This window comes from Bombina bombina, chromosome 4 (assembly GCF_027579735.1).
Source record: "Bombina bombina isolate aBomBom1 chromosome 4, aBomBom1.pri, whole genome shotgun sequence".
Taxonomy (NCBI): domain Eukaryota; kingdom Metazoa; phylum Chordata; class Amphibia; order Anura; family Bombinatoridae; genus Bombina; species Bombina bombina.
Genome location: NC_069502.1, coordinates 852,655,585 through 852,669,980, shown reverse-complemented (window position 1 = coordinate 852,669,980; position 14,396 = coordinate 852,655,585). Strand labels below are relative to the sequence as shown.

At 39.6% G+C, this 14,396-nt stretch overlaps 1 protein-coding gene across 1 annotated transcript in view; it reads left to right on the top strand.

Annotated features, from left to right (window-relative positions):
• LOC128657289 (gastrula zinc finger protein XlCGF17.1-like) overlaps positions 1–14,396 on the top strand; it is a 73,295-nt gene that overhangs the window by 39,037 nt on the left and 19,862 nt on the right. The window contains exon 4 of the mRNA XM_053711575.1: positions 10,622–10,729. Coding sequence (XP_053567550.1) covers positions 10,622–10,729 — 108 coding nt within the window. The remainder of the gene's footprint in view (positions 1–10,621; positions 10,730–14,396) is intronic.

Sequence of the window (14,396 nt, the reverse complement as noted above, 5' to 3'; positions counted from 1 at the left end):
AACAGTCGGAAATCCTGAAAGAAAGGTTTATAGACAGAGGATACGACGAGAAGATTATAAACAAAACAATAGAGGAAGTGGAGAGAATGGACAGAGGGTCCATGCTGAAATACAAAGAGAAGACTCCACAAGGGGATAACACTATAAAGGCACCTTTTATTTCGGAATATAGTGAAAACAGGTTTTTAATTGAAAAAATTATTAAAAACACTGGCACTTTCTCAAAGAGGATAATGTGATTGGGAAAGATCTGGAAGAATCCCCCACGTTTAACCCCTTAATGACCGGACCATTTTTCAATTTTCTTACCCTTAATGACAATGGCTATTTTTACATTTCTGCAGTGTTTGTGTTTAGATGTAATTTTCCTCTTACTCATTTACTGTACCCATACATATTATATACCGTTTTTCTCGCCATTAAATGGACTTTCTAAAGATACCATTATTTTCATCATATCTTATAATTTACTATAAAAAAATGTAAAATATGAGGAAAAAATTGAAAAAAAACACACTTTTTCTAACTTTGACCCCCAAAATCTGTTACACATCTACAACCACCAAAAAAAAAACATTCTAAATAGTTTCTAAATTTTGTCCTGAGTTTAGAAATATCCAATGTTTACATGTTCTTTGCTTTTTTTGCAAGTTATAGGGCCATAAATACAAGTAGCGCTTTGCTATTTCCAAACCACTTTTTTCCAGAATTAGCGCTAGTTACATTGGAACACTGATATCTTTCAGGAATACCTGAATATCCCTTGACATGTATATATTTATATTTAGAAGACATCCCAAAGTATTGATCTAGGCCCATTTTGGTATATTTCATGCCACCATTTCACCGCCAAATACGATCAAATAAAAAAAAAAACTTAAATTTTTCACAATTTTAGGTTTCTCACTGAAATTATTTACAAACAGCTTGTGCAATTATGGCACAAATGGTTGTAAATGCTTCTCTGGGATCCCCTTTGTTCAGAAATAGCAGACATATTTGGCTTTGGCGTTGCTTTTTGGTAATAATAAGGCCGTTTAATACTGCTGCGCACCACACTTGTAATATGCCCAGCAGTTAAGGGGTTAATTAGGTAGCTTGTAGGGTTAATTTTTAGCTTTAGCGTAGAGATCAGCCTCCCACCCCCTGATCCCCCCCTGACCCCCCTCATACAGCTCTCTTCCCTCCCCCACCTCACAATTGTCATCGCCATCTTAAGCACTGGCAGAAAGTCTGCCAGTACTGAAATAAAAATAATTTATTATTATTTTTTTAATTTTTTCATACAGTCTGCAGTGATGGATCCCCCCTTACCCCACAACCTCCCTGATCCCCCCCAATACATCTCTCTAAACCTCCCCCTCTAACTATTTGCCGCCATCTTGGGTACTGGCAGCTGTCTGCCAGTACCCAATTTGCCCCCCAAAATAGTTTTTTTTTAACTTTTTTCTATGTAATACTTGTTTTCTGTAGTGTAGCTGGCCCCCCTAAACGATCTACATCCCTCCCCCTCCCAGATCCCTTACTAAAGAGCTAAGATCCCCCTGCTTCCACATTGGTCTTTTTTTTTTTTTTTCATTATCGGCATAATTTGCGTGCGCGCGCACGCACACGCACACGCCCCCTCGGCCACAATCGCCGATCCGGTAATAACTGCAAATTAGGTAAGATCCGTTTGGGAAATATAATGAGGCTGCTAGAGATAAAGGCTGCTACCATCAACCAACGAAATTGTTAGTATCAGTGCCGGTTCAGAAAGGGCCACAGAGTGGCCCTTTCTGCATCGGTATGTAAAATAGGGGATTGCAGTGATGCCTCAATATTGAGGCATCACTACAATCCCTTGGAAGCAGCTGGAAGCAATCGTGATCGCTTCCAGCACTTCAGACAACAGAGGACGTACCAGGTACGTCAATTGTCACTAAGGGAGTTTTTTCCTATGACGTACCTGGTACGTCCTCTGTCATTAAGGGGTTAAATATAGAAAAACAAAAAATCTAAAAACTATGATTGCCCCAAGTGTCCCTACAGTGACCAGAATAAACGATCTATATGGCAAACAATTAAAAGGTTTCTTCCCATGTCACTCATGTAAAGCCTGCAATTATGGCAAGAAAAGCCACACATTTAAATCTAAGATCACAAAAGAGTCTTTTAATATGAAAGAAATGATCAGGTGTCATGACTCGGGCATCATATACTTAATTGAGTGTGGATGCGGATTACAATATATAGGGCAAACCTCCAGGAAACTCAGAGACAGAATTCGTGAGCACCTCTTACAGATAAAGTGGGGCAAAGAGGATTTTCCACTGTATAAACATTTTAAAGAAACCCACAAAGGCAGTAACAGAACCTTTAAATGTGGGCATTAGTAGACCGATGAAGAATTGGAGAGGGGGGGATTTTGAAAGACCACTTCTAAAAGTAGAATCCAAGTGGATCTTTCTGCTAGACTGCACCTTCCCTAAAGGTTTAAATAGCAGTACGGAAGTGTTCCATCTATTATAAAAGAGCAGAATAGATTCTACTATAAATCCACTCTCTGTCTACTCTATATCTGATACCCTAAGAATAATTGGTGTAATAGGCGAAAAAAGTGGACAATCACAACATTAAGCTCTCTTTCCAATTGGCACTGTTCCCTTCCCACAATGTTTTATCAAATCCTTTCACCAAAGGATTGTTGCTGTAGAGGACATCTCATGATTAACTCCCACTCTATTAGCTTATTCCCAGATTTTTTAACCCCCCTTTTATTACAACAGATATGGGGGTTTTATGTGTTTTATGTTTTTTATGAAGGTTATATATACATATATTTTTTTATAAAAACATTTTTACAGAAGTTTTATAAAAGGTTTTCTAAATGTTTTTATAAATGTTCTTATAAATGATTCAAACATGCTTCAAGATCCATATATTCCTTTCACCACAATCATACAATGTTGGAATTAACAAGTGTTATCTCTTATTACCAATTTTTTACTCCCAAGTGTTATTACCAATCCATTTAATACGGTTTGGCATAATTTTAATCCACCTCTGTCTAATTTTAATACACTTCCGTCATATTTTTATATATATTTTTTATATATATTTCTTATACATTATTATTTCTTATATATTTTTTTCTTATTATTTCTTGTATTCCAGTGACATCTGGTGCAAATTTTGTATTAAATGTTGTAATATGTTTTAAATCAATGCTATGTAAATTATGATTAGCCAACCATCATTTATTAGAGACAATTGTACCATTTGCACTATTTTGCATTATTTTACCTTTATTTACATCTGGGCATAACCAGAGATCCTGAGCCCAAATACCATCCTCCTTTTTTCCACATGTGGTAGATATATTTTGATATATTTAGAAGCCCCGTCACATATCTGTGCGTGTTTCATATCCATATAGATATAATGCCTCCTTCCCTGAGTGAGTTTCACCACTTTTGTCTTGGCGTATCAAAAAAGTGGGTCCATTACCGCCAAGTATATGTATCATATGTGATAATCATGAATAGCGCCAAACCGGAAGTACGCATACACGCTATGACGTCACTTACGGCCAATATCGACATCCGGTATAAACATCCGGTAAGACGGGGAAGACTAACACGAGGCAAATAAAAATACTTTATAGGATATAAAACACTATTAATACATGGACATCGGACAAACAATATATAAAAAGGGCCATAACAGAATATTACATAAGGGGCAAAACCAAAAAATTAGCTCATTTTTCGGCGCAAATTTTAGGCGCGAAATTTGAAATAATTCAATTGGCTAACCAAACACATTTAAGGTGTAAACGCCAGGAAGCCGGTACCAGTCTTGAGAAAGGTCCTTTGCGGACTGAAACGCGTTGGCTATAACTGGTAATACGGCTCAGGTCTTATTTGGTGAGTAGAACACTTATACTCTTATTTTATAGTAGCTGTATTGCACTATGTCCGTTTTTTGTATAACTTTATAGGTTCTTGATGGCATCATCAAAGTACTGACACAATCTTTGAGAAGAGGACCATCACCTAGAAATCAAACAACATCACTGCTTGGATCCATTTGGGTTATCACATATCACACTAAATTTTGGGAACACTACATTTGGTTTTTACTAAGGATTTACTTTCAGGATTTTTTTAAGGATGATTTGCAAAGACATTTTTTAGGGCTGTCAATAGGTGTACACCTTAAAGTTATCATATTTTTTCCCTTGTCCTCTGCATTTTTAAACTTTTATTCTTATTTTTCACGTACACATTTGTGATATCACATAATATTTTTATATTTTTATTTTGGAGGAGTTTTATATTTTACATTTCAGATTTTGGATCCATATATATTCTTTTGAGCACTTTTTTGAACACTTTTATTTTTTCACCTTGTTGGAATTCATATGAACTTCTAATTCTTAATTTTTGATTGTTTTTCATCACTCCAAATATATTTGGACATTTCACCAGCCTGAACAGGTCTTAGGACTGTTCTTGGATATTCTAGGCATCTTTTGAGCATCTCAAATTTACTGGACATAACCTGATTGAATAGCATTACTTCTATCATATATACACTATAGAGTTTTGCCTATAGTCTTTCTTTTTTTTTTTAAATATTTTATTTTCAGTTTTCAACATAAACAGAAACCAAAACAAACAAAAGATTACATATTTTGCATCCCTGCATTACATTTCAATTGTCTCATATTGCTATTACCCTTCCCAGAGGGGGAGAGGCATTTTAAGATATGATTATTACATTGATGGTCCTGGCAAAATTGAATAACACATATTAGATATATCCTTAAGTTGAGCAAGTCTCACCCGGACCAGGAGTGCCTTCTATACATAGGTCGCATGTGCACAAGTCCAATGTTGGGGTTGTATTTGCCTCAGCTATACTTCCAATGAGGTTTTACATAGCAAAGTAAGGGAGCAGTCATGCAACAAAAATAAAATACAATACAGACAGATAAGACATACAGGAAAACAAAAAGTCTCCAAAAATTATCTTATGAGTGTGGGCGAATCACAAATGTTTTACTACGAACCATATAAAATGCCTATAGTCTTTCATTCAGCAGCACCTAATAAATGCTTAGATCGTATATATTTTAATCATTGTAATACGTTTACCCATTGTCATATTATTTTATTTTACTTAGTGTTACATTAAATGTTATATTTTAATCCTATTTAATATTGATTGATTTTAATATTTACATTTTTTAACACTTGGATCTTTTTTATTTGAGCGAACTAGTTATCTATATATTTATAACCAATCGTGGACACCATCTTTAGCCACATACCCCTCATCTAGGGCATTGTAGCGCTGTATTTTTTGGCATTTTACTCTACTGACTCATTGGAATCTGCTTAGGAGATTCCGCCTTTTGAGGTACAGCTTGTATGGTTGTTTTCTGTGGCGCTGCAAGATACATATTTATTTCAGTACCCTGTATAATACACCATTGTGTGCACTTGTGAATGCAGCACCCTGTAAAATTCACCACTGTATGCCCTTGTAAGATTAGTACCCTGTATAATACAGCACAATGTTACCTTGCAATTTAAATGCCTTGTATAATAAATCTTTGTGTGCCCTTGCAAGCTTAGTACACTGTATAATGAAACAATATGCACCCCTGTAAGCTTAGTGCCCTGTCTAGTGTGTGTGTATGTATGTATATATATATATATATGTGTATGTATGTATATATATGTATGTGTGTGTATGTATGTATGTATATATATATATAGGTAGATAGAGAGCACTCTCACTTACGAATCTTGATGCCAGGGTGCCAGCAGTTAGATATACACAGTGAAGGAAGGCACTCACTGGTCTTTAATTCAAAAGAAAACTTTTAATGAGCGTGACGTTTCGGGGACACACTCCCCTTCCTCAGACAACAAACAAACTGCAAGTGACTAGACATATAAAGCCAAACAAACCCCTCCCAGTGAAAATTGCGCCAAAACTGTTACCATAGTGATCCTCAATAACATTCTAATCATGTGATGAGTGTTATTCATTGTTAGTAAATCAGCCTATGTAATCTCCACACTCATAAATACAAGAGACATTAAAAGTCATACTAAACATCATACTAGGCATTATATCTAAACACATGTGAACCAACTACTATTATAAAACAATCTGTGCATATAGCCATATATAGTGAACAGGACAGACAAGTATAGTGAAACCATATCATATAAACAGGTTAAAATAACATGTGTATCCTCCTACTTTCAAGGTAAGTGAAGTGCATAAATCTGTATCTGTGTGTCCCCTAACACATACATTGTATCTTAAAAAATGTGTGATAGTGTAATGGTGTTTGTATCTAAATGTGCGAAAAATGTGTGTATTGCCAGCCCCCTGGAGAGTCTAAATACACCAACTGGTGTGGCAATCTAATCAGAGAGTGTCATTATTGGTAGATAGACCAGATTATGGCATGTTATTACTGCCGGACCTGGCGTAAAATAAAGAATAAAGAATGATCTAATAGCCATATGTGGCAAAGCTAAAACAATTGTACTTGCAATCTGTGGCTAGTGTCTCTAACCAGTGCATGAGGATACACACTAACGCATTACTAACAGCTAATGCAGGACCCACCTGATAGGAAAATTGTAGAGCCGTAGCACAAACACGCCTGTCTGAGATTACAGCGTGGCCGCCCCATGTGTATCTGAGACGCAAGCTGCAGGCTCAGTGTGATGACGTCATTGGGCTGCGTGTAAGCTAAATGCCCAGTTGTCATAGTGACGCTACACGCTATTAGGCAGATGCCGGCAATTAGACATATCCTGACTGACATGACCATGCAACCAAATGTAGTTGAATTCTATGCTGAGTCCGGATGACTCCGAGCAATCTATACTTATAATGCAATTGTTTGCCAACTATGTGGGGAAGTCCCTAACTCTAGTCCTTATGACCCAAACAATACATGTCTGCATTGCCAATAAGGTAGACTGGGCCAAATTGTGAACAGTACACGTAATAAGATAAAATGTACTGCGCTAAATCACTTACACATTACCTGTAAAGTAAAAATAGAATAAGCATAGCAATAAACATAAAAATAGTAGATGTAATAAAGTACAGAAAATAATGAAAAATAAAATAAAGTAAAAATAAAGTAAAGATTAAAATAAAAATAATAATGAAATAAAAATAAATATAAAAATAAAAATAAAATAAAAATAATAATAAAAATAAATATAAAAATAATAACTATAAAAATGAAAATAAAAATGAAAATAAATATAAAAATGATAAAGGCGGTGAAATACAATATGGTGCAGAAGAATATGTGAGGCAGTGAAGCCCAGAACGAACAGAAAGAACAAAGGAATAAAAAGAACAAAAAGAACCAAGATCCCCCCATGTGATACCGACAAAAGAACCAAGAAAGACGAAGAAGTGAAAAGAAAAAGAAAAGAGAAAAAAACAGTACAGCGGACAAAAGGCTAAGAGAACAAGAGAGGAAGAAAATACAATAGAGAAAAATAAAATAAAATGTGAAAAGAGAGGGATAAATAAGAGGAAAAAAGGAAAAAAAGGGGAGGTAAGGTGTAGACATGAATGGATCATCAACTCTCATGGGTGGAGCTCAAAGCGATAAAGTCCTGCAATATGTCTTGTGACCTGTCTTATTCAGATATATCCACTTGAATTCCATGGAGTTCCACAATTGCTCATAGGAAACAATGCCAGTCTAAGTTCACATTCAGTCCCTTCGGGCGTAGGGTGTTGAGACGAAAGATCCACTTGGATTCTACTTGCAATAGTTTGTTGTCCCGGTCCCCACCCCTGGGGGGAATGGGGACATGGTCTATGAGCTTAAATCTTAGATCCTGTACGTTGTGCCCACTAATTGCAAAGTGGTGTGCCACCGGTTGTTCACTCCCATGGTTTTTGATGGCTGTTCTGATGGCTGACCGATGGTTTGCCATGCGTGTATTATGTATTATATGCTATTAGATCATTCTTTATTCTTTATTTTACGCCAGGTCCGGCAGTAATAACATGCCATAATCTGGTCTATCTACCAATAATGACACTCTCCGATTAGATTGCCACACCAGTTGGTGTATTTAGACTCTCCAGGGGGCTGGCAATACACACATTTTTCGCACATTTAGATACAAACACCATTACACTATGACACATTTTTTAAGATACAATGTATGTGTTAGGGGACACACAGATACAGATTTATGCACTTCACTTACCTTGAAAGTAGGAGGATACACATGTTATTTTAACCTGTTTATATGATATGGTTTCACTATACTTGTCTGTCCTGTTCACTATATATGGCTATATGCACAGATTGTTTTATAATAGTAGTTGGTTCACATGTGTTTAGATATAATGCCTAGTATGATGTTTAGTATGACTTTTAATATGTCTCTTGTATTTATGAGTGTGGAGATTACATAGGCTGATTTACTAACAATGAATAACACTCATCACATGATTAGAATGTTATTGAGGATCACTATGGTAAGTTTTGGCGCAATTTTCACTGGGAGGGGTTTGTTTGGCTTTATATGTCTAGTCACTTGCAGTTTGTTTGTTGTCTGAGGAAGGGGAGTGTGTCCCCGAAACGTCACGCTCATTAAAAGTTTTCTTTTGAATTAAAGACCAGTGAGTGCCTTCCTTCACCGTGTATATATATATATATATATATATATATATATATATATATATATATTGTATGTATGTGTGTAGGAATAGAACAAGTTCATGAAAATCATGGGCAGTAATTGTGATGCATCGTGATGCATCGCAGAATCGAATCGTTGACAGGATAATCGTAATCGAATCGTGAGACCAGTGAAGATGCACACCCCTACAGCACACACAGCTAGTTTATGTGACTCAGACCCAGTACTACTGCAGCTGTAGTGATATAATTATACCTGTGTATCAGCACACACAGTTTGTCTATGTGACTCACGCCCAGTACTACTGCATCTGTACTGCTATAATGATACTGTGTATCAGCACACACAGCTTGTCTATGTGACTCACACCCAGTACTACTGCAGCTGTAGTGCTATAATTATACTGTGTATCAGCACACACAGCTTGTTTATGTGACTCAGACCCAGTACTACTGCAGCTGTAGTGCTATAATTATACTGTGTATCAGCACACACAGCTTGTCTATGTGACACAGACCCAGTACTACTGTAGCTGTAGTGCTATAATTATACTGTGTATCAGCACACAAGCTTGTCTATGTGACACAGACCCAGTACTACTGCAGCTGTAGTGCTATAATTATACCTGTGTATCGGCACACACAGCTTGTCTATGTGAGCACAGACCCAGTACTACTGCAGCACAGTAGTAGGATACAGCGCACAGGTGAGTGTCCATGTGTGATGTGTCTGAGGGATGCAGGGTACAGGTGAGTGTACGTGTGTGATGTGCCTGAGGGATACAGGGTACAGGTGAGTGTACGTGTGTGATGTGCCTGAGGGATACAGGGTACAGGTGAGTGTACGTGTGTGATGTGCCTGAGGGATACACGGCACAGGTGAGTGTATGTGTGTGATGTGCCTGAGGGATGCAGGGCACAGGTGAATGTGTGTGATGTGCCTGAGGGATACAGGGCACAGGTGAGTGTACGTGTGTGATGTGCCTGAGGGATACAGGGCACAGGTGAGTGTATGTGTGTGATGTGCCTGAGGGATACAGGGCACAGGTGAGTGTACGTGTGTGATGTGTCTGAGGGATACAGGGCACAGGTGAGTGTACGTGTGTGATGTGTCTGAGGGATACAGGGCACAGGTGAGTGTACGTGTGTGATGTGTCTGAGGGATATAGGGCACAGGTGAGTGTATGTGTGTGATGTGTCTGAGCGATACAGGGCACAGGTGAGTGTACGTGTGTGATGTGTCTGAGGGATACAGGGCACAGGTGAGTGTACGTGTGTGATGTGTCTGAGGGATACAGGGCACAGGTGAGTGTACGTGTGTGATGTGTCTGAGGGATACAGGGCACAGGTGAGTGTACGTGTGTGATGTGTCTGAGGGATACAGGGCACAGGTGAGTGTACGTGTGTGATGTGTCTGAGGGATACAGGGCACAGGTGAGTGTACGTGTGTGATGTGTCTGAGGGATACAGGGCACAGGTGAGTGTACGTGTGTGATGTGTCTGAGGGATACAGGGCACAGGTGAGTGTACGTGTGTGATGTGTCTGAGGGATACAGGGCACAGGTGAGTGTACGTGTGTGATGTGTCTGAGGGATACAGGGCACAGGTGAGTGTACGTGTGTGATGTGTCTGAGGGATACAGGGCACAGGTGAGTGTACGTGTGTGATGTGTCTGAGGGATACAGGGCACAGGTGAGTGTACGTGTGTGATGTGCCTGAGGGATGCAGGGCACAGGTGAGTGTACGTGTGTGATGTGTCTGAGGGATGCAGGGCACAGGTGAGTGTACGTGGGTGATGTATCGGAGGGGCACAAGCGAGTGAACGTATGTTATTTAGCTGAAGGACACAGTGCGCATGTGAGTGTACATCTTCCTTACACAGTGCTAAAAAACTACAGTGTAACCATATTTATGTGATCTATGCAGGTGATGTTAAGACTGAAGTTACACCTAATACAGAACAAACAAATGATCTGTATGTAAAGAGGCAGCAGGAAGCTGTGAAGCAGGAAATCGGTGACAATATCAGTACAGGTGAGTGCACGTGAGTGATTTGTCTGAGGGATACAGATTATCTGCCCCAGGTGTCTCTGCTGGGCTATGTACTTACGTCCAGTTTAAAAACTTACTTACGTCCAGTTTAAAATGTTTTTACTTTGGTGATCTTGCTGGCACATGTTGCCATTGATGTAATATCCAGTAAGATCTATCATTTTTTTCATGGGACTTTTTAAAGCTTTTCTCAGAAATACAGTTTTGTTGAGTTTTGATATTTAAGGTTCACAAGGTGGCTTGAGCTTGCTCTTTAGGTGGCTTTTTACATACTGCAGCTTAACTTGGTTTCCTGGGATCCTGTGTATTTACTCCAGTAGGTACACTAGACAATGTGGAAGTAGTGGTAGATTTTAGGTGATTTTACAGTTGGTGTAAAATCACCTCCCATAGATAAGGTTTCCCCAGCATAACATTTAGGATTTATGACATAATATTCAGCTGCATTGCTTGATGGTTGTAATATAGAGCATTCTGCTGTAGGAGTAGATAGGGTTGTGTATTTTAACCCTTTGAGTGCTAAGCACTTTCCCACCTGGGTGCTAAGATTTTTTAATGTGCTTTTTTTCAGACCCACAAGGCTTACACTGTTGGCAAGGAGATTACCTTTCCAATGGTGGGTCTTGGGGATCTGTAGCTGCTTAGATGCCTGATGTACAGGCTTCTAAGCAGCATGCCCCCTGCTCCTATACTTAACATTGTTAAGTATAATAAAGTTGCGTGGTGACGTCATCACGTTATTGCACGTAACGTCACCACGCAAAACGGGAAGCCCCGGCGATGCCTGTCACTCTACAGGCACGCTCGCTGGGGTAGGAGTGGGTGGGAGCCCCCAGATCTCCAAGGTGGGAGACTGCTAGTGACGGCTCTGAGCCGTCATTCGCACCAGAGTGGGAAACTGTGTGACGGCTCAGAGCCGTCATTAACACTCAAAGGGTTAAAGTCTGTTGGACTGTAGTTGTTGCATGTTCTTTATGAGCTAGCATTATAGAAATTTCTTTATGCTCATTTCTCCAACATTGGTGTGTCCGGTCCACGGCGTCATCCTTACTTGTGGGAATATTCTCTTCCCCAACAGGAAATGGCAAAGAGCACAGCAAAAGCTGCCCATATAGCCCCCCCTCTGGCTCCGCCCCCCAGTCATTCTCTTTGCCGCTCTGAACAAGTAGCATCTCCACGGAGATGGTGAAGAGTATGTGGTGTTAGTTGTAGTTTTTTATTCTTCTATCAAGAGTTTGTTATTTTAAAATAGTGCCAGTTTGTACTATTTACTCTAAAACAGAAAAGGATGAAGAGTTCTGTTTAAAAGAGGAGTATGATTTTAGCAGCAGTAACTAAAATCAATTGCTGTTCCCACGCAGGACTGTTGAGCCCAGAGAACTTCAGTTGGGGGGAACAGTTTGCAGACTTTTCTGCTCAAGGTATGACTAGTCCATTTTCTAACAAGACTTAGTAATGCTAGAAGACTGTCATTTTCCCTCTTTGGGATCGTTAAGCCATTTTCTTAGACTCATAACAGAATGAAGGCTTATTAATGGGCTATATACTGGTTGACACTATTGTGGGCTAAATCGATTGATTTATTCGATATTTATATGTGGTTTGAAGTGTTTTAAAACTTGAAAATACTTTGGTAACGTTTTTAAGCGCCAGGCAGTCATTTAGACACCTTTTCCAGTCAGGAAGGGCCTTTCACTCTAGTAGGCAGAGCCTCATTTTCGCGCCTTAATTGCGCAGTTTCTTCTGGATGCAGTGCATGCAGCTTTATGTGAGAGGGTCTGGTGGCCTTTAAAAACGTTTCTGGAAGGCTTATTTCTGTGGCGAATAACCCCCAAGGACAGGTGAAGCCACAGCAAACGCTGTGGCTGGGACTGTAGTGGGTTTAAAATTGTTAATTTGATAAAATAGCTCCGGTTTCCTCATTTAAGGGGTTACAAACTTGAAAATTGGTGTGCAATACTTTCAAAGCATTAAGACACTAGGGTGCATATTTGGTAAGGATCGGATATTTCCTTCATGGTTTTTCACACATTCAGAAATAAAGTGTGCTCTGTTTAACATTTAAAGAGACAGTAACGGTTTTGTTTAAAAACGGTTTTATTGCATTAATAGCCTGTATAAGCCTGTCTAACATGTCTGTACCTTCAGATAGAACATGTTCTGTATGTATGGAGGCCAAGGTGGTCCCCCCTTTAAATGTATGTGAAAATTGTGCCATGGCGTCCAGACAAAGTAAGGACAGTACTGTCACATTTAATAAGGTTGCCCAAGATGATTCCTCAAATGAAGGTAGTGGGGGTAGTTCACCATCCTCTCCTTCTGTGTCTATACCAGTTATGCCCGCGCAGGCGACACCTAGTACATCTAGCGCGCCAATGCTTGTTACTATGCAACAATTAACGGCAGTAATGGATAATTCTATAGCTAATATTTTATCCAAAATGCCAGCATTTCAAAGAAAGCGTGGTTGCTCAGTTTTAAATACAGTGGAAGAGCAAGAGTGCGCTGACGATAATTTGTCTGTCATACCCTCACACCAGTCAGAATTGGCAGTGAGGGAGGGTTTGTCGGAGGGAGAAATTTCTGATTCAGGAAGAGTTTCTCAACAGGCAGAACCTGATGTTGTGACGTTTAAATTTAAGTTAGAGCATCTCCGCGCCTTACTTAAGGAGGTACTAACTACTCTGGATGATTGTGACTCTTTGGTCATTCCAGAAAAATTGTGCAAAATGGACAAATTCCTAGAGGTCCCTGTGCACCCTGATGCCTTTCCGATACCTAAAAGGGTGGCGGACATAGTGACTAATGAGTGGGAGAAACCAGGCATACCTTTTGTCCCACCACCTATATTTAAGAAAATGTTCCCCATGGCCGACCCAAGGAAGGACGCATGGCAAACAGTCCCTAAGGTTGAGGGGGCAGTTTCTACGCTAGCCAAACGCACGACTATTCCCATTGAGGACAATTGTGCTTTCAAAGATCCTATGGATAAAAAATTGGAGGGTTTGCTTAAAAAGATTTTTGTTCAGCAAGGTTTCCTCCTCCAACCAATTTCGTGCATTATTCCTGTCACTACGGCGGCGTGTTTTTGGTTCGATGAACTAGAAAAGTCGCTCAATAAGGAGACTCCATATGAGGAAGTCATGGACAGAATTCACGCACTTAAGTTAGCTAATTCCTTTATTTTAGATGCCGCTTTGCAATTGGCGAGGTTAGCAGCGAAAAATTCAGGTTTTGCAATTGTGGCGCGCAGAGCGCTCTGGCTAAAGTCTTGGTCGGCGGATGTGTCTTCCAAGAAAAAATTGCTTAATATTCCTTTCAAAGGTAAGACCCTTTTTGGGCCAGAATTGAAGGAGATTATTTCAGACATCACTGGGGGAAAGGGCCATGCCCTCCCACAGGATAGGCCTTTTAAGGCTAAGAATAAGTCCAATTTTTGTTCCTTTCGTAACTTCAGGAACGGACCGTCTCCTAACTCTGCAGCCTCTAGACAAGAGGGTAACGCTTCCCAGGCTAAGCCAGCTTGGAAACCAATGCAAGGCTGGAACAAGGGTAAACAGGCCAAGAAGCCTGCTGCTGCTACCAAGACAGCATGAAGGGGTAGCCCCCGATCCGGGACCGGATCTAGTAGGGGGCAGACTTTCTCTCT